At 59.9% G+C, this 26,110-nt stretch overlaps 3 protein-coding genes across 3 annotated transcripts; 1 reads left to right on the top strand and 2 right to left on the bottom strand.

Annotated features, from left to right (window-relative positions):
- Positions 1-1,509: 1,509 nt before the first annotated feature.
- ENG (endoglin) lies at positions 1,510-13,430 on the top strand. The gene is made up of 16 exons (XM_039561955.1): positions 1,510-1,522; positions 2,244-2,483; positions 6,418-6,575; positions 8,693-8,827; positions 9,401-9,563; positions 9,756-9,912; positions 10,068-10,197; positions 10,437-10,611; positions 10,698-10,840; positions 10,973-11,110; positions 11,371-11,415; positions 11,517-11,627; positions 11,719-11,964; positions 12,165-12,228; positions 12,300-12,401; positions 12,806-13,430. Exons 1-16 carry the CDS (start codon positions 1,510-1,512, stop codon positions 12,922-12,924), a joined length of 2,139 nt encoding a protein of 712 aa, XP_039417889.1. The 3' UTR covers positions 12,925-13,430.
- Positions 13,287-17,827, bottom strand: FPGS (folylpolyglutamate synthase). Its single transcript, XM_039561777.1, is given in 16 exon segments — positions 13,287-13,895; positions 13,898-14,182; positions 14,279-14,345; positions 14,683-14,758; positions 14,859-15,009; positions 15,190-15,288; positions 15,361-15,508; positions 15,578-15,655; positions 15,753-15,855; positions 15,958-16,019; positions 16,315-16,392; positions 16,485-16,599; positions 16,677-16,741; positions 16,858-16,911; positions 17,017-17,145; positions 17,261-17,827. Coding segments are annotated over 16 exon segments (1,713 nt in total). The 5' UTR covers positions 17,324-17,827; the 3' UTR covers positions 13,287-13,755.
- Positions 17,828-19,923: 2,096 nt separating this feature from the next.
- On the bottom strand, positions 19,924-25,822 carry CDK9 (cyclin dependent kinase 9). The gene is made up of 7 exons (XM_039561943.1): positions 25,682-25,822; positions 24,577-24,658; positions 24,059-24,149; positions 22,058-22,224; positions 21,723-21,894; positions 21,492-21,640; positions 19,924-20,562 (listed from the first exon to the last, which is right to left on the bottom strand). The coding sequence occupies exons 1-7, from the start codon at positions 25,771-25,773 to the stop codon at positions 20,197-20,199; spliced, it is 1,119 nt and encodes a 372-aa protein (XP_039417877.1). The 5' UTR covers positions 25,774-25,822; the 3' UTR covers positions 19,924-20,196.
- Between the last annotated feature and the right edge of the window lie 288 nt (positions 25,823-26,110).

Here is a 26,110-nt window from a genome sequence, read left to right as displayed (position 1 = left end):
AGAAGTCTGAGTCGTGTCCTGCACATGCGTCCCTTCCTCTCAGCTCTCCCGCTGGCTGCCAGGGGCTGGAGGCGACGGGATTTGGGATGGGGATTTCCACCACTTTCATGCCTTGGCATTTCCTTGTTTCTGTTGGCTGTCAGGGTTTTTTGGGGTATGCAGTGGCTGCGCTGTGATGGTTTGTGCTGGCACGATGCCCTGGAGTGGGGTGCTCCCTGTCCTGCTGTGCCTGGACACTCACTGCCATCAGTGCCACTTCTCAGCCCTGATCCCAGAGGATAACGAATGTGCTGGGGACACCCAGATGAGCCCGGCCACCAGGCTGGGTGTCCTTGTGGCTGGGGGACTGGGTGGGTAACCCCCCATGGTGGTGAGTCACAGGACCCCAACAGACAGAGCAGTTGGGGGTGCTGGCATGGGGGACAGGGGATGAGGGGGTTCCCCAGCACCCCACAGAATCACCCAGGCACAATGCCATAGCAGAGGGGCTGCGGTGGAGCTTGGGGACAGGGTATACCCAGCCACAGTGGGGGCAGGAGGCAGCAGAGCTGCAACCCCAACAGGGCCCCCCACCGCTTACTTTTGGGCTGCTGGGAGCTGGGCACGGAGCCAGGGAGCTGGGAGGGCAGGAGGGGCGGCAGCACTGGGGTCAGCCAAGGCCACGAGGCCAAGGAGTCAGAGTGGAGAAAGGAAGCCAGCAGGGAAAAAACAAAACTCCCCAAGACAAAAACCCAAACTCACCAGTCAGGCCCGTGCTCGGAGGGCCACGAGCCACCAGCACAGCCCAGGGCACTGCGGGGAGGCAGGCGGGCAGGAAGGATGCAGCCATCCGGCCAGAGCTGGGATGCTGCCAGGACAACGATCCAGGGCTGGGGCCAGCGAGTGGCTGCCTCATGCTGCTGGAGACAAGGGGATAGGGGGGTCGTGTGGTTTGGGACACCATGGCCTAAAGCTGGGGAGTGGGGAGACCCATCTGTCTTGTGCCTCCAGCCCTCTTTGAGTGTGCTGTGAGTATGCCTCAGTTTCCCCAGGGCAAAGGAGTGGGACTCGGACCCTGCCCTTCTTGCCAGTACTGCCCTTAGTGCTTGGTGTTGGGGTTTAGATGCTTTTCCTCTGGATTGAAAGCCCAAGGCCATCCCATATGCTGCAAGGGGGGAAGATGCTGGGCTGAATGGGGTGCAGGGGGCTGCACATGTCATGGTCACCCTCCCTCTGTCACACTGTGGTTGCCATCATCCCGGTGTCCATCACCGAGGGTCTCTTGGTCGTTGTCCTGCGGTGTCACTGCAGGGAGAGGGGTGCGGGAGAGCCAGGGGATCCTGTGCCATGTCCCGGTCCCCATCGCTGTCCCCATCCCCGGGTGAGCACCCGTCCCCGCGGTCCCCAGGAGATGGCAGTGCTCTGTCATGGGAGATGGTTGCTGCTCACCCCGGGTCACCGACATCTCCGGCGACATCCTGGCTGTTGGGGACAGGCGCTGACTTCCCTGGCACGTTCCGTTCTGTCCCCATGCCCGTGAACCGTGAGTCAAGATGAAAACCACCCCCGGGGACCTGCGCCCACCCCCGGCGTGAGGGTCTCAGCCCCACTGATAGCTGTGTGCCGGCTCTCACCTCGGCCAGCAGAGAGGTGTGGGGAGGAATGGGGCAGGAGTGCGCAAGGGGGTTCCGGGGTTCCCCCAGCCACCTCATGGCTCCCACTTCGGCGGTGCTCAGCTGTGACCCCCTTGCCCGTGACTCACTCACCCAGGCCCCCTTGTCCCAAGGGATCTCCTGACCCCAAGCCCACCTGCCAGGTAGGGGTGTCCGGGCAGCCCCGTCTGTGGCCGGGCCAAGGGTACAGGCAAGGCAGGCAGTAGTGCTCGGGGGCTTCCCCCTGCCCACCAGAGTGGGCGTCCAGAGCCATGGGGGACCCACTAGCCTGAGACTAGCCCTGCTAGGGTGCTGGCTGGGAGCAGTGGGAGCTGAATGTCGGGGGCAGCCCTCTTCCCCATCGCCTGGGCCAGCGCCTGTCCCCATGGCCTGGGGCAGGCCCTCATCCCCATCACTGGGGGCAGCTCGGGAATAATTTGGGTGGGTGGACCCGACCAGAACCCCTGTATCCCATCCCTCCCCTCAGTAGTGCCAGCCCTGGGAGTCCCTGGCTGCACTTACCCCGGGTACCAGTGCCCTCCCCCCGCCTGGGGCGCTTCCAGTGCGCCCCTCCGGAGCTGCAGCTCCGCACGGCGCTGTGGGGAAACTGAGGCACGGCGCCTCCGGGGGACGGGGGATCCATCCTCTCCGCCCCCCCCCCCGGCCCCGTCGGCCGGCCCCAGCGCCGCCAGCGGATTTCCTCCGCCGCGGACCCTCCTCCGAAGGGAGTCGGTTTCCCTGCGCTGCCGCCGCCCGCACTCGGCGCTGGCTCCCGGGGAGCGGGCCGCAGGCGGACATGGGCCCCGCTCCGTCCCGCTCCTGCGCTGCTCCTGGCGCTGCTCGGCCGCCCGGGAGTGGGGACGGGGGGCACCAGGGAACCGGACCCCAGGATGAGACCCGCGGGATGGGACCTCGGGACGGGGACCTCCGGACGGGACAGCCGCCGCGGCGGCACCCACCGGTTACTCCGGGTCGGTGGCCAAAGGGGTCCCGGCTGTCCCCGCACAGGCAGTGTCCCCCCCGGGAACCCCCCGGGAGAGGAAATTTTGGGGAGCAGCTCCGATGTGGGAAGGGACAAACCCACCCCGATTCCCGGAACGCACACAGCACAGCCCTGCCGCTCCCTGGGACCCCCGAAATCCCGGCTGCGTCACCGGGGCGTGGGAGGTGTTGAAGACGCCCTGGCTGAGTCCCGACCATGACGGTGGCACACGGGGGGTCTGGGGTGGCTTTGGTGGCTTCCCGGCACTGTGGAGTATGGAGGGGTTGACCAGGAGGTGGGGATGAGAAATTGGAAAAAATCCTTAAAACCTTACATGGGATGTGGGGATGGAGCAGGGGATGAGAAATGGGAAAAAACCCTTAAAGCCTCATGTGGGAGTTGGGGGCTTATCCGCCTTCAGAGCAGTCAGAGCCACCCTGAGATCCCTGCAAAGCCACAGGGGGAATTTCAAGGAGGGACGCCAGTGCTGATGGAGCTGGGGGAGAGGGACCTGGGGCACTCAGGGACATGGCCCACCAACAGAGGGGAAGGGAACTGGGAAGGCAGCAGCTGCCTGGAGAGGTTGGGGCCAGCGACACTGAGTGTCCTGGCTGGGTTGGTCCCTCCTGGTCACCTTGGGGCCAGTGCTCATGGGTGCTGCTGGGGTGGCCCCACTGCCAGGCTTGATGCCCACTCTCTCATATCACAACCCTGTCTATGGCTGTGCCAGACAGTCCCTGTCCAGTGAGGCTGTGCCATATGGGCCATGTCCCCTATAGCTGTGCCATACAGTTCCCATCCTTGTAGATGTACAGTAAGTCCCGTGTCCTGTGTAACTGTGAGGCTCGGTCCCCATCCTATAGCTGTGCCACTGTCCCTGCCCTATGGCAGTGCCATGGTGTCCCTACCCTATGTAGATGTGCAGTAAGGTCAGTGTCCTCTGTAGATTTCTTGTACAGTCCCCATCGTATAACTGTGCCATATGCTACACATCCTGTGCCGTTGTGCCACAGAGGTCTTGTCCTTCCTGTCTGTGATGTATAGTCCCTATACCACACAGCTGTGCCATCTGGTCCCCATCCTACAGGCCTGTGCAATGTCATCTGTGTCCTGCGTAGCAGTGCCATGTGTCCATGACCTTTGTATTTGTCCCTGACAGTCTCCATCCTATATGGCTGTGCCATACATACCCTAACAGGGCTGTGCTGTATGGGCTGAGTCCTACATAGCTGTGCCATATGGTCCCCACCCTGAGTGTCTGTCCCTATGGTTCCTGTCCTATTTATCTGTGCTATATGATCCCCATGTTTCATAGCTGTGGCACACAGTCCCTGTGCTATGTGGTGAAGCTATACGGTCCCTATGCAGCTGTGCTATATGAGGCCCATCCTATATGACTGTGCCATATTGTCACTGTCCTAGGTAGTTGTGCCATATGGTGCCCATCCTGAGTATCTGTGCTATATGGTCCATGTCCTGCGTAGCTGTGACATATGGTCCCCACCCTGCCTACCTGTGCTACTCACACCTTGTCCAGGTGCTGCTTCTTCCTCACAGGAACCTCTGGGGCTGGGAGTGCCCACAGCGGGTGCAGTGCCGTGGAACCGGGATGCCCACAGTGGGCACAGTGCTATGGGGCTGGGATGTCCATGGTGGACGCAGTGATGTGGGACTGGGGTGCTCTTGGTGGGTGCATTGTCAGGGTGTCTCACAGACACAACCAGCTTCCAGAGGTGAGGGACTTTGTGCCCCCTCGACAGGGGCCAGCACTGCTCCCCATGGGGTGAGCATGTTCTGGGTCGTCCCCTCCCATGTCTGAGGAGAGGCTTCTTGGCACCTGTCTGACTTAGAGAGTGGCTGGAATGATGTGGCTTGAGTCAGGCCTAACGCCTTGATCCATCCACCCCATCATCTGAGCCCCAGTGCCACCTCAGCATGGTCCAACAGCCAGCAGTGGCTCAGAGGATGAGAATTCAGGTTTGCAGTGCAGGGTCCATCCCCATTCCTGAGCGGGATCAGCACATTACACAAGTGTCGAGGCAACACAGCCGGATGCAAGGGTGCCAAAATGTCGCTGCCCATCCCATGGACATCCTGTGCCGCCAGAGCCACCCTTGACCTGTGCCCCCCACCCCGGTGTTGCTCTCTGCCCAGGCCTTTCATCTGCTCCCAAAACCCCAGGAATTGCCCCCCCAGCCCCTGACCCACGGGGGAGCCACAGCAGGATCATCCCCATTCCCTGATCTCAGCTGCACCAAAGCAAGGGAGAGTGCAGGTTGGAAAAACATAAAGGGGATTTTCTTTCTTTCTTCCTTTTAATTTTTTTTCCCTTTCCTGGACTACAAAAATAACAGTGTCCTTATCTGATCGCCCCAGCGGCCCAGCTGAGCCCCCTTATCTGATCCTGACATAATGCTGGAGCCCGCTGCTTTCCCCAGGGACAGACAGTGCCCAACTGGCACCGCTGCCCCTCATCCCCTCCGCTGGCATCCTTGCCCTGCGCCAGGGGTGAGCCCAGCCACGGCCCCCAGCCCTGCCTGACCTCCCAGCAAGATGCTGCCCAAGGAGTGACGAGCTGCCTGTCCTCTGCCCAGCGGTGCTGAGGCCACACAGCCATGCCCAGTGCCGTCAGGGCAGGAGTGGAAGGGAAGAGGGACACAGCCTGTGGCGCCCAGATAAGCGGCTGTTTATCTTCCTCCCGATGCTGCCGGCCACACGGCCGCCATTCTGGGGGGAGGAAGCGTTGGACAATAAGTGGGCCCACAGCAGCGTCACCAGGGGTCTGTGCCATGACCCCAGCACCACAGCCAGGCCACCCCAATGGTGAGATGCATGTCAGGGACACTATGATGGGCATGGCTTGGAACGAGTGGCCCTTTGCCAGGTGCTGCATCCTAAAAACTCAGTGACCTGGAGCATCACACCCTCTAGCCGCAGTCCAGTGCGGGTGGCTGGGTGGACCCAGAGTGCAGTCCAGACATCTCCCTGTGCATTGGCTGGAGCCGCCAGGGATGGGAAAAGATGGAGTGGGAAGGGACAGAGCTCAGTGGCCACCTCCAAAGGAAAACACAGCATCCCAGGCACTGTTGCCCCATAGAAAGCCCCCAGCCATGACCACGGGGGTCCATCTTGCCCAGCGCTCTGGAAGGGAGCACCCATGGGTGCAGACGGTTCCTCGGGGCCAAGTTGAGGACAGCCCGGCCACAGCAGGGCTGCCTGAGACAGAGGAAACTGTCGAGGCACGTGGGGATTTACAGGATCAGGCCTTCAAATGGCTGTTTGCGCTCAGGATTTCCCTTGGCAGCCGCCGGCCGGCCCCGCTCGCCGCGCGCCGCCGGGGGCTTTGGGATGGGGCAAAGCTCACGCCTCAGCGCCCGCGGAGGATGAGCTTTACAGCCATTTCCATACCTGCGCTTCCCATTTTCCTGCGGCGGAGGAATGCGGCGGCGGGGGGGGGGGGCTTCCGCAACTGCCCCAGCCTTCTGGGCTGCTGGGTGCGAGTTTTGGCAAGCGGCAGTGCCGAGCGGGGACAGTGGATTTTTCCAGCCCGGATCCAAGGGTCATTAACGTGATTGCGGAGGGGGCTGGCGGTGGCAGACGGGCCCCGAGCAAACACGTAGCAGATGGTCCCGGGGGTGCTGTGCTGACGGTGGGGCCGTGCTGACGCCGGGCCGGGGGCTGAGGCTGCAGGGGCAGTGCCGGCGCTGGCGCAGACATTCAACCCCCTCCCGCATCGTGTCAGCCCGTGTTGTGTCACCCCACATCCGTGCGGCGGGGACTGACAGTCTCTTGTTTTCCTCCCAGGCCCCGGGAGAGCCGAGGGCTGTGACCTGCAGCCGGTGACAGCGGAGCCACCCATCATCCTCTCCTATGCCACCAGCACGGTGCCACGGGGCTGCGTCAGCAACAGCTCCCTGGACACTGGCCATGAAGTCCATGTCCTCAGCGTCAGGTGGTCCAAGGTGGGCGAGAGGGGTCCCAGTGCATCCCCCCAGAACATCTCCTTACACTGTCACTTCACACTGTCACCACAGCACTGTCACCCTGTCACTGTCCTCAGCAGGCAGGGTGTCCCAGCTGTGAACACTTTCCTCTAACTAAGGAGCAGTGAAAGGACCTGGATTAACCTCCTCCATGGCACCTTCTCCAAGCTTCTCCTCCAAGCACAGCCATGGGCATGTCTGCCCCTGATGGGGCTTTAAAGACTTTAGAGGCAAATTCTTTAATAGCCCATGCTGCCAAGCAGATATTCCTGTGCTGGACACCTCAGGACACTCCATTTCCCTGGGGAAGGTGGCCTGGTTCTGGCTCAGGACCTGAGCAGAGCCACGGGTACCCAGCGGTGACCACACTGGGGCGGGAGGGAGGGATGGAACGTGGAATGGAGGAAGGGATGGAAGGTAGAATGGAGGAAAGGATGGAGGAAGAGATGGAAGGAGGGATGAAGGGAGGGATGGAGGAAGGAGTGGCAAGCAGAAACCTGTCTGCCAATGTTGGCATGGCCGTACCGGGGGTTATAACCACACTGTGGGTGCTTTGGGGCAAGGATGGTGCAGGGCAGTGGCAGAGCTGGCGCTGGTACTGGCTGGCACTGTTGGGTGGGTTTGCACCAGCGCATGGGTTTGCATGGCAGCTCTGTAGGACAGCCTGGCTTCTCTCAAGCTGGCTGGGGCCCAGCACCCGATTTTGGCCCAGCCCTGGGCCACCCGGCGCCACACTCCCCCCTCTCTGCCACCTCCCAGTTCTCCCAGTTCTGCTTTTGGAGCAGAGGGGGAGCCAGGCCAGGAGGCGCTGGGGAGGGTCGGTTTTACAAGGACTCCTCTGGCCTAGCCTGGTGTGACCTGGCCTTGGCATCCTGGATAAGTGCCAGGGCTGGGGGTGCCCCGGGGTTGTCACCAGCAGCAACAGGGGACACGCACTGATGTCACGGCTGCGGCACCGAGCCCTGTGGCGCGCAGGGGAAGCTGGGCAGGGACGCGGCTCCACTTATAGAAGAATTACTGGAAGCTGCTTTCTATAAGCAGATCCCCACGACGAAAAAAAAAAGGAGAAGAAAAAGAAAAAAATAACCGAAAAGGCGGCGGTGGGGAGCGCCGAGGCTCCCGCCACTCGCGCAGCCAAACAATGGAGTGCCACAAAACACGCGGCAGGAAAAACAGCCGCCACCAGCTCCTCCCCAGCGCTCGGGGCCACCCAGGGTCCCTGGCCACCCACGCTTGCCACGGGGCCATGGCCAGGCCGGGATGCCCACAGCCTCATCCCACCAGCCCTGTGCCCGGCACTGGCAACAGCATCCACCCACCCAGTCCCCGGCTGGTTTTCTCTGCCCACTGCCTGGCTCAGAACTTTGAGAGCTGCTATTCAGGCAGCAGTTGCCAAATTTAGCACCTGGAGTTTTGACTTCCCCATCCGGATTTCTGGCTGGAGGCAACCAGGGAGTGCTAGCCACAAGGAATGTTGTGTGCCACCACTGTGCCCAGGCATCTCTGCACCTGAGCCTGGAGCAGCTGCACCATGCTGGGATAGGGCTGGGAAACCTGCCAGGGGAATGTCCCAGTGGCCAGGGTGGGGATTCTCCAGTCTTCAGTGGGAGACATCCCAGTACCTACAGTGAGGATGCTCTAGTGCTCAGGGTGGAGATGCCCTAGCCCAGTGCAGGGATGCTCCAGTCCTCAGTGTGGGGATACCCCAGTCCACAGAGGGGTGACATCCTCGTACCCAGTGCAGAGATTACTTCATCTCTAACTCAAGGATGCCCTGGTCCCTAAGAAGGGGGTGTCTAGACCCCACTATGTGGGGTGTCCTGGACACCGGTGTGGGGATACCACCATCTTCCAGGTGGGGATACCGCTGGTCCCTTGCTTAGGGGAGCCAGGGAGTGTTTGCCCCTGCCAGTGTGGGTACACACCCATGTGGCATCCCTGCCCCCTAAACCCACCCATGGCTGCCTCTTGCATGGCTCATCCTCAGGGCCAGCCTGAGGTCTCTCCCTGCTCCCTCTGGCTCCAGGGGGCAGCCAGGAAGGTGACAGCAGTTGGGGCTTGGTGGCATGGTGGTGACACTCTCTCTTCCACCCCAGGCCTCTCCTGTCCCACTGATGGTAACAGCCACTCCACGAGATGATACCTGCAGCCGGTCAGCAGTGCTCGTTCTCCTCTGTGCCCGCTGCTCTGCCAGCATCACCTCCCCGTGCTCAAACCTGATCATCCGCACCGTGAGTGCCACAGACCATCGGGAGCAATCCCAGGGGGAAGCAGGGCTGGGGCCATCCATGGGGGTGTTTAAGGGTGTCACTGGTCCCCCTGATTACCAGACATGATGCTTGTGGTGCCTCAGGGAGGAGGGGATGCTCCTGACTATTGCTGGCGGCGCCGAGCACTGGGCTGGCCAGGCAGGGAATGACGCACAGGGCTGGAAAAAGCTCCCATTTCCTCCGGCTGGCGGGAGGAAGGTCAGAGATGGGGTTTGGCTCCAGTGAGCTGAGCCGGGGTCAGGCGCTTTGTTAGCAAAATAAACCTCCTGCTTTGTTTGTGGCTAATAATAAAGTGGGCTGAGCCCTCCACGTGCCACTGGCCGCTCTCGCTGCTCCCAGCTCATGGCCCCGAAAATCCCCATTCATCCAGGGTGGCCCCCAGCCCAGGCTCCAGGGACACTCACCTGTTTTAGGGTTCACATGTGTACCCTGCACACTGTGGGGAAAGGTTTCCTTGCTTTCCCATGCCAGCCTGTGTAAGGGAGGGATGTGCCTTGCCCCTCACCCTGGCTTAGGCTGTCACTTGGCCCACAGGATGCCCATCTCAGCCCGGAGGCCATCGGAGCACCAAACCCTGAGCCACCCATGGTCTCCAGCAAGGAGCAGCTGCTGACTTGGGCTCTGGCTACCTACGGGGGCATCACATCATACAGTGAGCTGCAGGACCCCCGCAGGGTCCAGCTCCACCTGGGAGAAGGTGCGTGAGGCTGGGGCTAGCACTGGGGGGCTGGAGTGGGCAGCAATGATCTTCCTGCTCCAGAAGGGTAACAACCTCCTGGGGCAAAGCACCTTCCCCGGGGAGATGCCATGGGGACTGATGCCTCTGGCCCTGAGCCTCTCCCCACCCCCTGAGCCCAGTTTGACTTAGATGACCCCACCGCCTACACAGATGCCCGCAGCCCTCCAGAATGCATTCCCCAGGAGAACTTCAATGCCATTCTGCACCTTGAGACTGAGGTCTTCTTCCACGGGGTGAAGAGCTGCTCACGTAGTGACGCCCAGAGTTCCAGGGCTGCTCACATCATCCATCTGCAGTCGGAGCCCAGGTACCACGGTGCCAGCAGTGGGACAGGTGGTGGGATATGCTTGGAGATGCTTGGGAAAGTGTTAGGGTGTCTCAAAGGCAGAGCCCCACATCCCGAGTTGGATGTGGGACCTGTTGGTGGGGAATGCTGAGAAGGGAGGTCTTGTGGTTTTGCAGCTCCCCCATCAAAGAGGTGAACCTGTCTCTGAGCTGTCCCGAGAAATCTGTCGGCAACCAGATGCTCATCCTGCAGAGCAAGGCCAACTTCACCTGGTCCCTCTCCTTGAAGTGCTACATCCAGTTACTGGTAGGCTGAGGGGAACGTGTCTTCCCCACCACCCCCACCAAGGGGTCTGCCAGGTGCCCAGGAGATGCTGGTGGGATGGGGAGGGTGGCAGGAGGGTACTTGGAGACATTAGACATGAGGAAGTGGCAGCCCCCTTGCTGCAAGCCCTCATAACTGGGATGAACCCTGCCTCATGCACCCCCGGCTATCCGGTCTCCACTTAGCCCCTCTATGGTTCCCCCCTTTCCTCCTCACTGCAGGTCTCTGGGAGTTACAGGATGGTGCCCTTATTCCCAACGCTGTTCCCTGGGGTTCTCTTGCCTGACACAGAGCAGGACCTCATCGCTAAAGCCTTCGAGAAGAACTACAGTGTCATTGCATCCTACTCTGCCATCCCTGCCAGCACCCACATCAGCCTGGAGATCCAGGGGCACGGTGAGGCCTCCGGCACCCCAGGGCTGGGCGGGATGGGGGCTCCCACCACTCCCACTCAGCCCCCCACTCATCTTCCTGTCCTGCAGAGATGGCCAAGACACCTGTGACAACCACCCCCCTTGTCATCACACAGCCCCCAGACTTGCCCCACCAGGTGCTGCTCACACTCAAGCCCTGGAAGTGCACAGATGAAACCATGGAGATCGTCATCATCAGGTCTTACCTGGAGGTGAGGAGTGTGGAGAGGGGTCCCAATGTCCACCAACATCACTCAAAAGTTGCATTTTCCTCTGGGTGCTTGGGGTGGGTGGCACGGGACTGTCTCCAGTCAGTGGATGACTACAGTGTGCTTTCCTCCCAGCCAATCAAGGATGTGGTGAACATCACCCTGAGGGACATCAGCTGCCAGGCAGAGAAAAATGCCACCCACTTCATGTTGAAAAGCCCCCTCAGCCACTGTGGCACCTCACTGGAGGGCAGGGGCTATGCCGACAATGAGGTGAGAGGGGGGCTGGCTGGGGATGTTGCCCCCAGTCCCACTGATGGACCATGAGAGCTTCAGTGATTGCCATTGGGGCTTCTCCACCAGGACCTCCTTGCTTTTGCACGGCTGGAAACATCATACTGCATCCCAGGGCTGAGATGGAGGGGGAGTGTGTGGGTGGGACAATCCCATCCCATCCCATCCCATCCCATCCCGAAAACAGACCCTGGCAATGGGGACCACTTGACTGACCCAACCTTTCTGCCTTGTTGCAGCTCATCCTCAGCCTGGCCAAGGATGCAGTGCTCCGGAGTGTGCGGGTAAGGGCTGGGTTTCCCGCCGTGCCCAGGGGTGGAAGAAGGTGCCAGTGTCACTGTCGGCTGGGTGCTGGGTGCCCCCTCAGTGCTGCTCCCTCTTGCAGGTGGGCTTCCAGTGCGAGATCCCGCGGGAGCTCTTCCTGCGCCTTTTCCCCACCGCTGCCTTCGAGGCACCACAGACGGAGCTGGAGATCAACAAGGAGGCCTTTGTGCAGGTACTGCCACTGTCCCGGTGCCCAGGCTGGGCAGTCCAGCCATCTCTGGGCCAGTGACCATGACGGTGTGCCCCATTCCCACCCCACACAGGCGTCCATGCGGTGGATGGATCACCCAGCTGACCTGCAGCTGAAGGAGTGCTGGCTGGTGGCCTCAGGGAAGGAGCCAGTGCTGCTGGTGCAGGGTGGGGAGGCCCGTGGCGCTGGGGTGGCCGTGCTGGAGGGCCCTCCCAGCAGCCATGGGAGGAAGGTCTGGCGCTTCCGCTTCACCTACACCATTCCTGAGGATGGACACATTCCCTTCTCTGCCATGCTCAAGTGCAAGGCTGGCTTGCAGGTCAGTGTAACCCCCCACCCTGTGATGCCACCATGCTGGTCCCCATCGGCAGTAGCAGCCTGATGGGTTTGTCCCACACCATTGGGTGATGGATCCAGGAGCAGCATTCCCCGGTCCACGAAAAGCTTGGGGGCCCCCAGCTCTGTCACCCTATAGGGGTGCACGTCTTCCCCCTCTCACCCCAACCTCCGCCTCCACAGAACGACACTATCTTCGAGAAGGTCCTGGAGGTGACAGTGAAGGATGCCTGGCGGCCGCTCAGCTGTGAGTTCAGGGCAAGGGAGGTGGTCAGTGGGAATGGGAGTGGCAGTGCTGACAGTCTCATCCTCCCACAGACCGTGGGCTGGGGCTGGCCGCTGTCCTGGGCATCACCTTTGGTGCCTTCCTCATCGGGGCACTCCTCACTGCTGGGCTCTGGTACATCTACTCACACACCCGTGAGTATCCACCACCGCTGGGGACCCCCGTAGTGGGATGGGGGTGCCACGTGCATGTACCTTACTGGGTTGCCCATTTATCCCTCCTGGCCAAAGTCCCCAGGTGAGCCAGGCTGCTCCACTGCCCTCATCTGTACAGTCCTGGCAATGCTACAGGGGAATAACCCTGCTCCAGGTGTCTACAGCTCCTCAGGGTCCCTCCTACTTGACTGGGGGCCCCTCTGCCATCTGTCCTCACTCCTGCTCATCTCCATCCTAGGGGCTGTGGGGCCAGCTGGGGAGTGATCCCTGAGGGTTTGTGTATGAGGGCTGGAAGGTCCCATGGGGCTGAGCCAAGGCCACCACTGTTTGCCCTGAGTGTGGTTTCCCCTTGGTGTTTCCCCGTGGCGGGCGGTGTGAGCCAGGTCCCATCTCCAAACTGCAGCCGGTTTCCAGCACGGCGCCGGCCTCGGAGAGCAGCAGCACCAACCACAGCATCGGCAGCACGCAGAGCACCCCCTGCTCTACCAGCAGCATGGCCTGACGCCCCCGGGACCCCCTGAGCCCACGCAGCCCCCGGCCAACGGACTTAGGGACCCACCCCAGTGCCACTAAGCTGATGTTTTGCCCCAAACCTCAGGCCAAGCCCAGAGGGGGCCTCCATTACTCATTCAGTGAATGCTTTGGCCCCCCAAGGGCAGCCCACGCCGGGGGGGGGCACCCTGCAACCCCCCTGGGGTCCCCCGCTGCAGTGGGGAGGCAGAAAGAGCAGCTATTGCCAAAGCCTCCCACAAGGCTCCCCATCAAATGGGGGGGGGAAGAAGTGGGTGCCCCCTGGACATGCCCCAGCACTTGGGGTGACCCCCGTGCCCCTCCTGCATCCCCCCTAGAAGGCAGCAGGCACCCTTGGGAGCAGCAAGAGGTTTATTTGTGGAGGATGGTGCGAGGCTGCTGCCCTCCCACAGAACAACGGGCAGAACCCACCACGCCCCCAGCTCCCTGTCCAAGTTACAAACTCTTATCAATAATAAAAATCTTCCCTATGTTAAATTAATCGCGCCCTGATGCCAAGCCTTGCCACAGCTTGAGGCTCCCACCTACCAGCCCCCCAGGCACTGGGACCTCATCACAGCTTGAGGCAGCCCCCCACACCGTGGGGGTCCCCCCAGTCAGTCTCACTAGGGAGGGGATGGAGGCCAGGAACATCCCCCCACGGACAGTGTCCCGGGAAGGGCACAGGCAAAAGGCACTGGGGTGAAAACAGCCATGCCAGGATGGGGTGGGGAGGTCCCACGTACCCTCCAGATGCCTCTGAGCATCAATGGGGGCAAAACTGTTGCTTCAAGTAAACAGAGGTGCAAAGCCCTGTCCCCCATTACTGGGACAGTGCAGGGTCGAGCAGCCGCAGGGCCCCCCCCACCAAGTGCAGGCTGCCGGTTACCAGGACACGGACAATGGCTGCCTCCCGCAGCAGCACAGCCCCACTGCTGGCTGCGGGGTGGGGGTGAGCCCCCGAGGCTGTGGGGCTGCCAGATGGGGGTCCCGGCCCTGTGCTACCCACTGCAGCGCCTGGGCCAGGCACGGGAACACGAGGGCTGGGGAATTGAGCGGTCGTGGGGCTGGGGGCACCAGGAGCAGGGAGCCTCGGGTAGGGGCTGGCTGCAGCAGCCCCCCCACCCACAGGGGAGATGGGAGCCAGGGGTCCTGGCCCACTTTTTCCTCCAGGAGCGTTGTCCACGTCCGCTGGTTCTCCAGGCAGCGGGTCAGGGCATTCTCCAGCGTCACGTTGAAGTTTTGCTGGTCTGGAAGTGATGAGGACAGCAGTCAGGGATTGCAGGGGGAGCTGGGGAAGGATCAGGATGGGGGGTTGTGGGAGACCCTGTCTCCCCAGCACTCACCTGCGTTGTTGGCCACCGACACCTCCGTGAAGTTGGGGCAGAAAACAGCGTAGTCGAAGTGACAGGGCTGCAGAGACAGGAGGAATCAGCACTGTGGGAACCCTCAGGACCCACCCATGGGATTTCCACTGGGACCAGTCCCACACCAGTGGGGTTACAGGGGATGGGGCAGGGGGTGATCCAAGTCCCTTCCCCACACCCAGGGCTATGAGACCCCTGCAGGGGGGAGCTGAGGTGGGATACACCCCGGGACAGCAGGGTGGGCAGACAAGACAGACAGACAGACAGACAGGGTGCCAGCTCCACCTCACGGCTCCCTGCACCCACAGCAAAATGGGTCCCAAGACAGGCAGAGAATCCAGGCATCCAGGCACAGTGACCCCCCCGTGCCCCCCAAACCTCACCACCAGCAGCTTGAGCAGTGCCGCCGTGTCCCGGTCGCCTGTGGCATTGAAGAGCAGCACACGCACCTCAGAACCACTGCAGGGAGAAAGGGCAGGTGGCCCATGCCCCCAGGGGACCTCCAGCACCACCACCACACCCCCACAACGTGCGTCCTCCCCTTGCATCCTTTCCTTACTCATGGGGCTTGTCCTGGTTGAGGGCAGCCTGGCGGAACCAGCGGACACAGGCCTGGATGCTGCTGGTGGTGTGAGCTCCGTCCAAGTACCACGTCACAGGGCCATGGGAGAGCACCTGAGTCCGGCCCAGCCACTCTGTGTCCCGCAGGCCTGGGGGAACACAGGGCATGGCTGGGACCCTCATACCTTCCCCAACACTGGCACCCCCATGGGGATCCAGTGTAGGGCAGACTGTGCCCTCCAGCACACATGGCAGTGGCTGGGGTCCAGCATGACCCCGCTAAGCCCTGTGACATGGCGATGGGGGGTCCCAGCATGACCATACTGCACCTTGAATCATGGCATCAGTCAGTCGGAAGGCAGGCGCCACTGGCACTGGCCTCCCCACGAGCTCGGTGCTCGGCGGCACTTCCTTCAGCTCCCCAAGAGCTAGGGAGGACAGATATCCCACTCAGGGGCCCTGGTGGGGTCAGGCCCCCTGTCCCCGTCCCCCCACCTTACCCTGGCAGCCGTGGCGCTGCAGCCACATCCGCGCCAGCTGCAAGGCCAGGGCAGCGTTGGAGCGCTGGTGGGCACCCGCCAGCCCCAGCTCCAGCGCCCGGCAGCCCTCCTCAAAGTCATCCAGCTCTGGGCAGAGGTAGAGAGGACACTGCGGGGAGAGGAGGCTGAGCTCCCCGCCACGGGGCACCCCCCATCCACGCCCCTGCCACCAACTCACCTTCCGCTCCTGGGCTCGCTCCCTCAGCACCTCCAGCGGCCGCTCCGGCTGCGCCACGGTGAATGCCGGCACACCTGGCTGGGAAGGATGGGCGTGCTTAGGGACATGGGGGTGCTCAGGAACATGGGGGAACACACCCCAGAAACACAAGAGAGAGAAGACCAGGTCTCCTTACCTTAAAAATGCCCCCCTTCTGCCAGGCGATCTTCTCCATGGTGTCCCCTAGGATGCTGGTGTGGTCGATGCCCAGGGAGGAGACCCCACACACCACCGGTGCCCTGGGGATGCAGCACGGCAGTTTCCCTGCTGTTCCGCCCTCCACTGTGGGGACATCAGGCCCTGGCAGCCCTGGGGATAGGCTCAGCCCTGCCAGCTCCTACCTGATGATGTTGGTGCAGTCATAGGTGCCGCCAATGCCAACTTCCACCACCGCCAGGTCCACCTGGGGATACGGGGACACTGGAGCCATCAGAGCCACCAGCAGCATATGTCCCCATGGATTCAGGGATGTGGGTGGAGATGGGTCCCTGCCACCACCCCTTCCAAACACACACCTAAGCACACCCCGCTATGTATGGGAGAATCATGCACCTGGCACAGCATCCCCTGTTTACAGCCACGATAGCCTGACCCACACAAATTCTGCCCCAAGTGCGGGCTGGATCCCACATCCCCCCTCCCTGAGGTCCCCACCAACCTGACATCTCTGTCACAAGCTGGAGGCCACCACCACTGACCTTCTCCTGCAGGAAGACGTGGAAGGCCATGATGGTGAGGAAGCGGAAATACGCCGGCATGCTGGCATGCACCGGGTCCTGCCAGGCAGAGCAGGGTGAGGGTGAGCACATGGCCCTGGGAGCAGGGGACCCAAGGGAGGGACCACCCCCACAAACCCTGCTGCCCCCACCTTGGTCTCCTCCAGGCGGTTATAGACCAGCCAGAAGTACTTGTTGAAGAGGTCCTTGCTGATGGGCTGCCCATTGATGCGGATCCGCTCGCGCACCTGCACGAGGTGAGGGGAGCTGGGGGTACAGAGCAGGAGGAAGAGTCAGGCACAGCTCCACTGGCCCCTCAAAACCCTCCTGACCCCCATGCCCACCTGTAAAAGCCCGTCTTCAGCCCGTAGCTGCGGAGGATGCATTCAGTGAAGGCACATGCTGAGCCCTGAGGAGACAGAGGTGTTAAACCCCCTGTTCCAGAGCAGGGGCAAACAGAGCAAGGGACACCAGCAGCCCCCCCTCAGCCCCCCAATCCCCCACAGCACCGCCCACCCGCCTCACCTTGCCCTTCGTCCCCGTGACGTGGATGATGTTCAGTCGATCCAGGTCCTCGACCTGTAAGAGTTCAACCACCCTGTGAGACCCCCGTGGCAGCCAGTGTCAAGCATGGTGGCACTGCTGACAGGACAGGGGGAACAGGGACAGGGATCAGCTCTTCACCTTCAGTCCGCTCCTCTCCAAAAAGCCCTGCATGGCTTCCAGCTGGGCCTGGGGGTCACCACGCTCCCGCTTCACCTGCTCCAGGTAGCTGGCATTGGTCTGCAGGGTGTTGAGCATCCGGATTGCATCCTGGAAAGACCCCCAGGGTAATCAGGATGGTGCCCATCACCGCAGCCTTGGGGCCGTGCCAACCCCCACAGAGCCAGGGGCCAGTCTGCCCAGACCCCGCTGCACCCTAACCCACCCCTTCAGGCTCAGTCCCCTCGGCGGTGTCACTGGTCACCCACGCCGGCAGCATCTCCGCCATGGTGCCGCGGAAACGTGCCGGCAGCACCAGACCTTGTCACGGGGACAGGCTACTTATGGGCAGAGGTTACCCGCCCCTCCCCAGGTGCCCCTTGGCCCCGCGGTGGGGCACAACACAGCCCAGCGCCGGCACCCACGGCTGCCCAGTGGGACAAGGTCGCCGCCGGCGGGAGCGGGACGCGCTCCAGTGCGCACCCATCCTGCCGGTGCTTAATGAGCGGCGCTAACGAAGCAGCAACGCTGCACCTGCACGGGGCACCTGGGACAAGAGGTCACCGAGCCCGCCAAACCCACGCCAAGGGGACGTGAGCCTGGCGCTGCAACGCCGTGTGCTGCAGGGGGGACCTGGCATGGCACCAACCCACGTCCCCAGTGTGGGGACACTCCACCCAGGCAGCCGGACCCTGGCCCACCGGGCAGTGGCACTGGCACCGATGGCGCTTCCAGCTCTGCGGAGCGGGACCGCTCCCGCCCGCCCGGGGGGAGCTCCACGCCGGGAACCGCCATCACCCCCCCCACGACAGCAGGCGCAGCCGCGTGCGGCCGGGACACGCCGTGGCTACCGGAGCGGCCGCCGCTGCAGGCCGGGCTCACCCGCGTGCTGCCACGGGGCACGGCGCTTTGCAGGGTGACCCGAGCAGGAAGCGAAGACACGTGGCGCGCGGCAGCCGGCACGGCCCGGGGCTGCGGGAGACGGCGGCAGAAGGGGGTCGGGAGGGGAGGTGTCTCTGCCGCCCCGCGCGGAACCGGAGCCCCATCGCGGCCCCGTGCCCCGCCCGGTGCGCGGCCCCGCGCAGTACCTGGTAGTCCATGGCGGGGGCGCGCGCGGGGCGCGTGCCGAAGCGGCGCCCCCCGGCCCGCAGCGCCCCGCGCAGCGCGCGCAGCCCCCGCGCCACCATCCCCGCCGCGCGCGCGCCGCCCCGCGCCAACCGCGCGCGCCGCCGAGAGAAGGGGCGGGGCCGCCCCCATCTCCCCCCACCCCCCCCCCCCCCGGACGCCGCCGCCGCCATCTTTGCAACGGGCGGCGCGCGCCACGTCGCACCGGGAGGGAGGCGGGAACGGCGGGCGCCCCGCGACCATCCCGGCACCGCGGCGGGGCACGGGGGGCACGGGGGGCCCGAGCGGGACAGGGAGAGGACGAGGACGTAGCATCAGGCACAACCCGTCTCGAGGCCGTTCAAGCCGTCAGCACAGGCACATGGCCCTACAGCCCCCACCGCCCGAGCCGGGGCACAGGGACCCCCCCGGAGCTCCGCAGCCCCTCTCGGTGCCGGCGGAGCCCCCAGGCTGCCCGTAGCAGCCTCCTCTGCTCGTGGCAGCGGTACTGATGTGTTCATCCACGCAGCGCTGATTGCGCTGTTCCCCTCTCCCCCACCACCACCGGCTGCCCAGGAGCAGGACAGGGGGCTTAGGGTGCCCGAGCCCGAAGTGCCCTCGGGAAGGCCAGGTGCTGTCGTGCAGGCACTGCTGTGTCCATAGGCAGCACAGCAACAGGAGGTTCACACCAGCTGTTTGGGACAGGATCCTGTTTATCCACAACGGCACAAGTCAACTGGCTTATTGCTCATAATCGACTATTTTTCCAAAGAAATAAAGTCGTCCCCCCCGCAAACAGACACTGTTTCAGAGCCCAAAACCAAGACAAACAGAGGTACCTTGTACATGTCTTTTATCATGCCCATTTTTTATCCTGAGAAGAGCCCCACTCACAACTGCTTCCTCACACGACCTTACACTACCCACGACACGGCTTTTGTCTCTTATTGTTAACAGACAAGTTACCAAGTGCCAAATGCTATCACCAGCTGCCCATGTTGACTCTTGGGATCTGCCATCCATGGGGTTCAGGGAGAAGACGGCTGGCTACAGCTGACAGCCATGGGAAACAGAGCAGCTGTGGAGGATCACTTGCTCTCTATGAATTGATCCTGACAAGTTCTGGCATAAGGTGTGCACAGGTCATCTCAGTGTGTCAGGCTAGTCACTGCACCCAAAGAAGGCAGTGGTCTTGTTGTAGTCTCTCATGCAAAGAGCTCCAGGAGAGAGCAGGGGACACATGAGTGTCCCCCTGCTCCCAGCACAGTGTGCCCAGCCCTGCCACGCTATCCTGAAATCCCTGCAGACAGCAGGAGGGCAGGTCTCACCTCAGGCACAGGCCAGTGCTTGCCCACAGCAGGTTGGGTGTATCCAATATGACTCCCAATCGTGGTTTGCAATGAAGGAAGCATGGATGCCACATGCTGTCACAGAGACCAGCGATTCCCACTGTAAATCCTGGCCACATGGAGCATCCAGCTCTGCCTGCCACCTCCCTGATTTCCTCAATAAGCCCTTTTTTAGGCTAGATCCCAGTCTCCAGGGAGAGCTAGTCATGTTATCTAGGGTGACTCTGCCTTCCCCAAGGCACATCTGATGACTCAAAAGCACCTGCCTTGTCCTACATCAACGCTTCAGTGCTCAGAGGATACTCCATGCAGGAGCTACAACAGACCAAGAGAGCTGAGACATCTCCACACAGGGCAGCTACTACCAGTCCTGCCAGTCCCCGCACAATTTTCCAAGAGCCCCAGCAGGGACGGAGACACTTTTTCCATCACCAGGTCCATAACAATTGATCTGCAAGTTTAATGTAACCAATACAGACTTTTGGGAAACAAAATCAGGTTCTGAGACAAAACTGCAAGGAAACAATGTCAAGCTCACAGGTGTCACCTCCCCAAGTCACACAGTTCGGAGGTGGCCGAGAGGAGATGGCCAAGATCTGTTAACGCCATCAGTCACTTCACCTTGAAAAAAGTCCTTTCCCAGACAAAAAGACCTCGCCAGGACATCTCCGATCAATGCAGGGAAGCCCAGCCAGGACCCTACCGGATGTCAAAACACTCTGTCAAATTCAGTCTGGTTGGTGGCAGCTGGGTTCCTGCCTTGGTTCGCCGGCTGCTGGGGCATGTGCCCACCCCTCCTGCGTGGTGGGGCCAGGTACTCAAACATGGACTGGTTGTGGGTGGACAGCATGTTTTTGAGGTCTGAGGGCATGGGGTCCGACCAGAAGAAGTCGTGGTTCAGGGCGTCGTCACTGTCAATGCGCTGGGCGGGGTCCAGCACCAGCAGCTTGTCGATGAGGTCGAGCGCGTAGGGGTCTTTGACATAGGCCTTGAGGCGATCCTTCACCTTCCGCTTCTGCCCCTTGGGGAGATCCAGCTTCTCGTACAGCTCGTATTTATCCACGTTCGGCCAAACCTGGGAAGGGGCAGGAAAAGGCGTTGGCAAGAAATAGTTATGGAAAGGACAAGCCATTTTTGATTCAAACACCCTCAGGCAAACCAGGGTGAGGTCTGCTGAAGTAACAATTCTATTTTATAACCTCCAAGCTGGCAGACCTTGTTCTCACAGCAACACATAGGCACTAAAGGCTGCACTTATGCCTGGAGACATGTGGACAAGTCAGGGCAGTCTTCCTGGTGCTGAAACAATGCTCCAAGATTTCTGGTTCCCCCACAAAAGGAGTACTGGACAGCATGGTTCAAGCCAGCTACCACATCCAGAAAGATAAAGTGACAGAACTGATTGCTAAATAATCACCTGGATGTGGCACTGTTTATCTTTAGAAAGCAAAGTCTGCTGCAATCACCAGCACTTATCTAGATCTGGAAGAGACCACAGCAGGTATCTACATGCCAAAGAAAGTGCATCCAGTGTCTTTACAGAATGAATGTGACATCAGGATGAGGACCCTGCAGCTGCCAGCACAACATCCCGCAGATCCCAGTCCGGGCTGAGATCCCTCAGCTTGCTCCCCACAAGAGGGCAGGACGAGCTGCTGATAAAGGAGAAGCTGAGAAGGGGCCGGGTGCTCACACCAGAGCTGAGCTGATGCCGCAAATCACAAGACAGAATTCAAGAGGCTTTTCAAGGTGACCAATGCAAAACACCTGAGAATAAAAACCCCCACTCTTCTTTAAGCAGATATTTAGGGTGTTTGTGTGAGTGACAACCCCAAAACACAGGCTAGAAGATTCTCAAGCCTCCTTGCCAGCAGCAGCAGGCACACTCCACTGCTGGGAGCATACAGCAGCCAGCACACAGGGCAGGGAAGAGGCCCGAGTGCCTGGTCCCAGACTCTGCCCACACTCCTGCTCTCCACACCTCATCCCTGCTCTCACCCTCACCTCCGGCGTGATGGATCCACAGAGCTGGCTGATGAGGGTGAGCTGGTGCTGCTCCGTGTTCCCCTGCATGATGGGGCTGCGGGTCCACATCTCTGCCATGATGCAGCCTGCGCCCCAGAGGTCAATGGGGGGGCCGTAGTCCCGCTCCCCTAAACGGAGATGCTGAGTTAGTCTCCCAGAGGGCCGAGAAGGGCCAAGAAGCCGGCAGAGCCCACCTAGGGCTCCTCCTACCTAGGAGCAACTCTGGGGGCCGATACCACAGGGTCACCACGCGGTTGGTGTAGCGGTTTGGCTGGCTGTTCTTAGCCAGGCTGAAAGCTCGAGCCAGCCCAAAGTCCGCCAGCTTCAAGACTCCATCCCGCGTGATAAGGACGTTCGCTGCTTTCATGTCTCGGTGCAAGATCTGTACAAGGACAGACATTGAAGAGTTAAGTGAATAAAGTGCCCTCCTTGGGTGCCTGGGGCCAGCACAATGCTCAGGCTGCAGAAGTGGAAAACAAGCCTGTACTAAGACATCTGCTCCTTGGAAAGCCACCTCTGAGCACAACAGGAGTCTGTCCCATTACCTTGTTCCTGTGGATGTAGTAAAGTCCATTCAGGAGCATCTGCATAACTTTCTTGATCTCTGACAGTGTGAACTTGACGTGGGCATTGCTGAGAAGGCCAGCCAGGTCGTGCTCACAGAAGTCAAACACAAGGTAGATGCTGCCCTTGCACCGGTTGTACGGAGAGGCTGCAGGAGAGGCACAGAGGGGCTGTCAGCGAAGGACCTTTCACCAGGTCATAGCTCCTCTTACCTCCCACCACCCTGCTGCTCATACAACACCCCCTACACAGAATCTCAGGGCACGGGAACACAGAGAACCAGACAGCCTGCAGGCCTCAAGGTCCTTCCTAAAGAAGAACTAAGCAAAACTAGCAACACAAGAACAGGAGATGAGGACTGGTGCAGTGGATGTCATCAGACAGGCAAGGAAAGAGCATGGCAACCTTTGAAAGGTTCACTTCGTGCTGCTCTGGGCACAAAACGGCTGTGGGGTTTCCTCCTTGCAAGCCGTGGTTGCCAGCCAAGCACCAGCAATAGAGGAGGCACCCACAGACAGCCCTGGGAAAAATGCAGAAACACAGAAAATCTGCCTAATCTCACATTAAAAAGTGAGATTTCCTGCAACCTCAAACAGCATCTGCAAAAATGGACTGATCTTGATCAAACTGACATAAAACTCCAACTGCAATTTGAAGTCAATGACAGCAGACCTCAAGTGAAGCAATCGATTTCAATCTTGTTCCTAGAGCACACATGCAAAATGTTATTAAAAAGAGAGGCTGATTTTCATCAGCTGTATTCAGCAAAACCTGCTGATCAGCATCTCCAACTGGAAAAGCTTAGCCCCCACAGAAGCACACTGCTCTCCTCTCCAGCCAGGAGGGTGCCTGCCTGGGTTTGCAGCTCCTCACACGGACACAGCACAAACACACCTTTCCAAGGCAAAAAGAGAAAAGCCTCACATTTGAGAACGGTAAATGAAACATTTCTACTTTACTGTAAACTGAGGTCAAGGTAGATTTGGATGAAAACTGGAATACAAACAAAACATAAGCAAAAAGGGAACAAATGACATGTCTACAAAAATATTTACTTTTGGTATGCCAGACACTCAATCATCACAGCTCTTTTAATCACACAGTGAATTAAAACTTAACTTGTCATTGGTGTTTTTACTCATACCTATGCAGACAGTAATCTACACAATTAATCTACAATTGAATACTGAAGTAACTTGAATTTCCCAGTCCTAGGCCACAGATTTCTGCCCGTTCAGTGACTGGACTTTTTAAAAAACACCAGATACTGGCCAGTTTTGTTCTTATTTCACTGACATGACTGGCTAGGGAAGGGCAGCCTGTAACACCAGCTGTCACTTTCCAAAGTATTTTTCCAGTGCAAATCCATGTAAGAGAATGATGTATAAACTCTAGCAAATGTTATATAGCAGTTTTACTGGAAGCAGAGCCAGGCCAGGTGTGCTGAGCCTGCAAAGCAGTGGGGGCACATGGCACCAGGTGGGAGTGAGGAGGTGGAAGAGCAGCTCAGAACTGCCCATGTGGAATCCCAGTCCTCCCAGCACGAGCAGTTATGTCATGCACCGAAAGAGATGCTGAGTGAGCCTCAGCTGGAGCTGTGTCATCAGCTCAGAGCTGCCACAAACCATCACAAGCCAACCAAGAGAGGCAGCTCCAGGCTCAGGAGCTTCTGCTCCAAAGTCTCTCCAGTGCTGGTTCATTTAAAGCCTCTCAGAAGGGAGTATCCCAGCACAGGCAGCATTCACTGCCATGGCACAGGCATATCCTGGCAGGACTACAACAGCTTTTTCCAGCCAAACTTCAGCAACATCCTGACTCATTTAGAAACTCTTTTCCAAGATAAGTGACCTGTCACCCGATGTCACAGGCAGGAACAGAGGCCTGTGCTCAGCTAGACCATCCCAATCCCAGCACAAGACACCTGCCTGCTCAGCAGGGCTCAAAAAAGCCATCATTAACACAAGGGAGACCCCACAAAGTACCTTTGGTCCTGCAGATTTCTATGAGGTTCACAACGTTCTCATGCTTGAGCAGCTGGAGGATTTTAATCTCTCGCAAGGCTGTGATGGGAAACTGGAAAAGAGAAACAGAGAATGGAGATTGGAGGTGCAAGAGACCAGGCCATCTCTGCCTAGAGAACAGGAGAGGTGTGACCATGCATCTTGGCAGGTCCTGCCCTCTTCTCCTCAGCTTCCACATTCACACCAGGACATGATACAGCCCAGCTTGAGCTGCAGAACAGCCTCTCTGGCTGCTACCTTCGCTGTTTAAGGTGTTAACTCTCTCCCCAACCCCTGAGCATGTGCTTCACACATCACCCAGTTTTTCCACAAACACAGCCAGTGTGGAGCCCTGTGCTGGGGTTTCCCAGAGGAGAAGAAACACATGGGAAGCGTCACTTCCCAGCAGACATCCCATGCAGCCCAGTCCCTTCAATGCTGCCATGTGCCTCTGCAGCCCAGCTGACAACAGGCCCAATCCAGCCATGCCCCACACTTACCCCTTCCTTCTCATTTTCCATCAACACCTTCTTCAGTGCTACTTTCTTGCCTGTCTGGCGATGTTTGGCTTTGAAAACTTCCCTGTAAAAAAAAACAGAAAGAAATCTGTGAGCAGCTCATGATGCCTTTTCCTGGTCTTAAAATCAAGAGTCAAACACAGTTAGAAGGGAAAAAGGGATTTTACCTTGGTATTTATTTTAAGGATCCTTAGGCACACTACAACCAGATCGAATGCACCGATATGCACCCCGCAATGCACACCCCCAAAAGATCTGGTATAACATTATAGGTCTTACTAATTAGCATATCTATCAAACATTCCCCAGTTAGAGGCTTGAATGAGCCCCCCCTCCCCAAGGAGCTTTCCCCTGGATGGTTTTATCTTAGTTTACAGAATGTGTTCTGGAGAGGACCTTGGGGGCACACTATCTTCTACCTATGAAGCTTCTAAAATGTTGGGTCTCTTAGCTGAACAAACAAGTCTAAGAATGTAGGCAAAAGGCACTAAGACTACAGAAGTTGTAAAAAGGTGTAACAGGGGTGTAAAAGAAAAGGCAAAAAATCTTCATGGCATCAGCACAAGGAGAAAGGAGCCAGGTGCTCCTGACAAGGAACAAGCCCAAACAAGACACACTAAAGCACCATACAGAGAACTCTGTGCTGAGCCAATATAGCCACATTCCCCCCGAGCCAAAGGCCCTCAGGATTCACTGAACCAACAGAGAGCGCAGAGCTCCTGCAGCCTTGCAAGGATTTTCAATAACGTAGCACATTTTGAGCAAAAAGCTGCCCATCTGGAGCCAGGCTGCACATGTGGAGCCAAGGTGAACATCTGGAGCCAAGTTACAGGTCCCCACCATAACTGTTTTCAAGGTTAACTCTGCTCTGCCACAACTGAGAGCGGAGTCTCAGGTTGGGGAAAAGAGGGCCCAAGAGCCACACTGGTTCTCTGAAGCCAAGAGGGGTGACCGGGGAAAGGACACCGGAGCAAGGAGCACCCGGGGCTGGCGCGGATGGGCCGCGGGGCTGGGCCCCGGCTGCAGGCCTGAGGCCGGGGAAGGCCGGGGCCGGGCCGGGGAGGGCCAGGGCCGGGGCGGCACTCACCCGAAGGTGCCCTGCCCGATCTTGGCGAGCTTCTCGTACTTGGAGACCTCGTCGCAGAAGGGACACTCGACCATGTCGTACTGCTTGGCCATGGCGGCCGCGCCGTTGCTACAGCACCGCGTCCCACCCGTTCCGCCACGTGACCCGACGATGCCGTCACGTGACCCGCCGGCCGCCGCGCGGGGCCTTGTGGGCGTTGCAGTCCGCGGCGCCACCGCCATGTTCTCCCCGGCTGTCCCTCCTCGTGGCCCGGGAGCACCGAGCGCTTCCCGGTGCCGGTGGCCCTAAAGAGCATTGCCGTGTGCCCCGTGTGTGCTTAAACACGTCAGGAGTTAAGCAGCACTTCTGCTCCTGCAGCCGCGGCTGTGACGTAGGGATGCAATGGCCAGGCAGGAGGACTTCAGGGTCCAGTTCAGGGGACCCCGAGTT

The sequence above is a fragment of the Corvus cornix genome, chromosome 17, assembly GCF_000738735.6.
Source record: "Corvus cornix cornix isolate S_Up_H32 chromosome 17, ASM73873v5, whole genome shotgun sequence".
Taxonomy (NCBI): Eukaryota; Metazoa; Chordata; class Aves; order Passeriformes; family Corvidae; genus Corvus; species Corvus cornix.
This window is presented reverse-complemented; position numbering and strand designations above follow the sequence as displayed.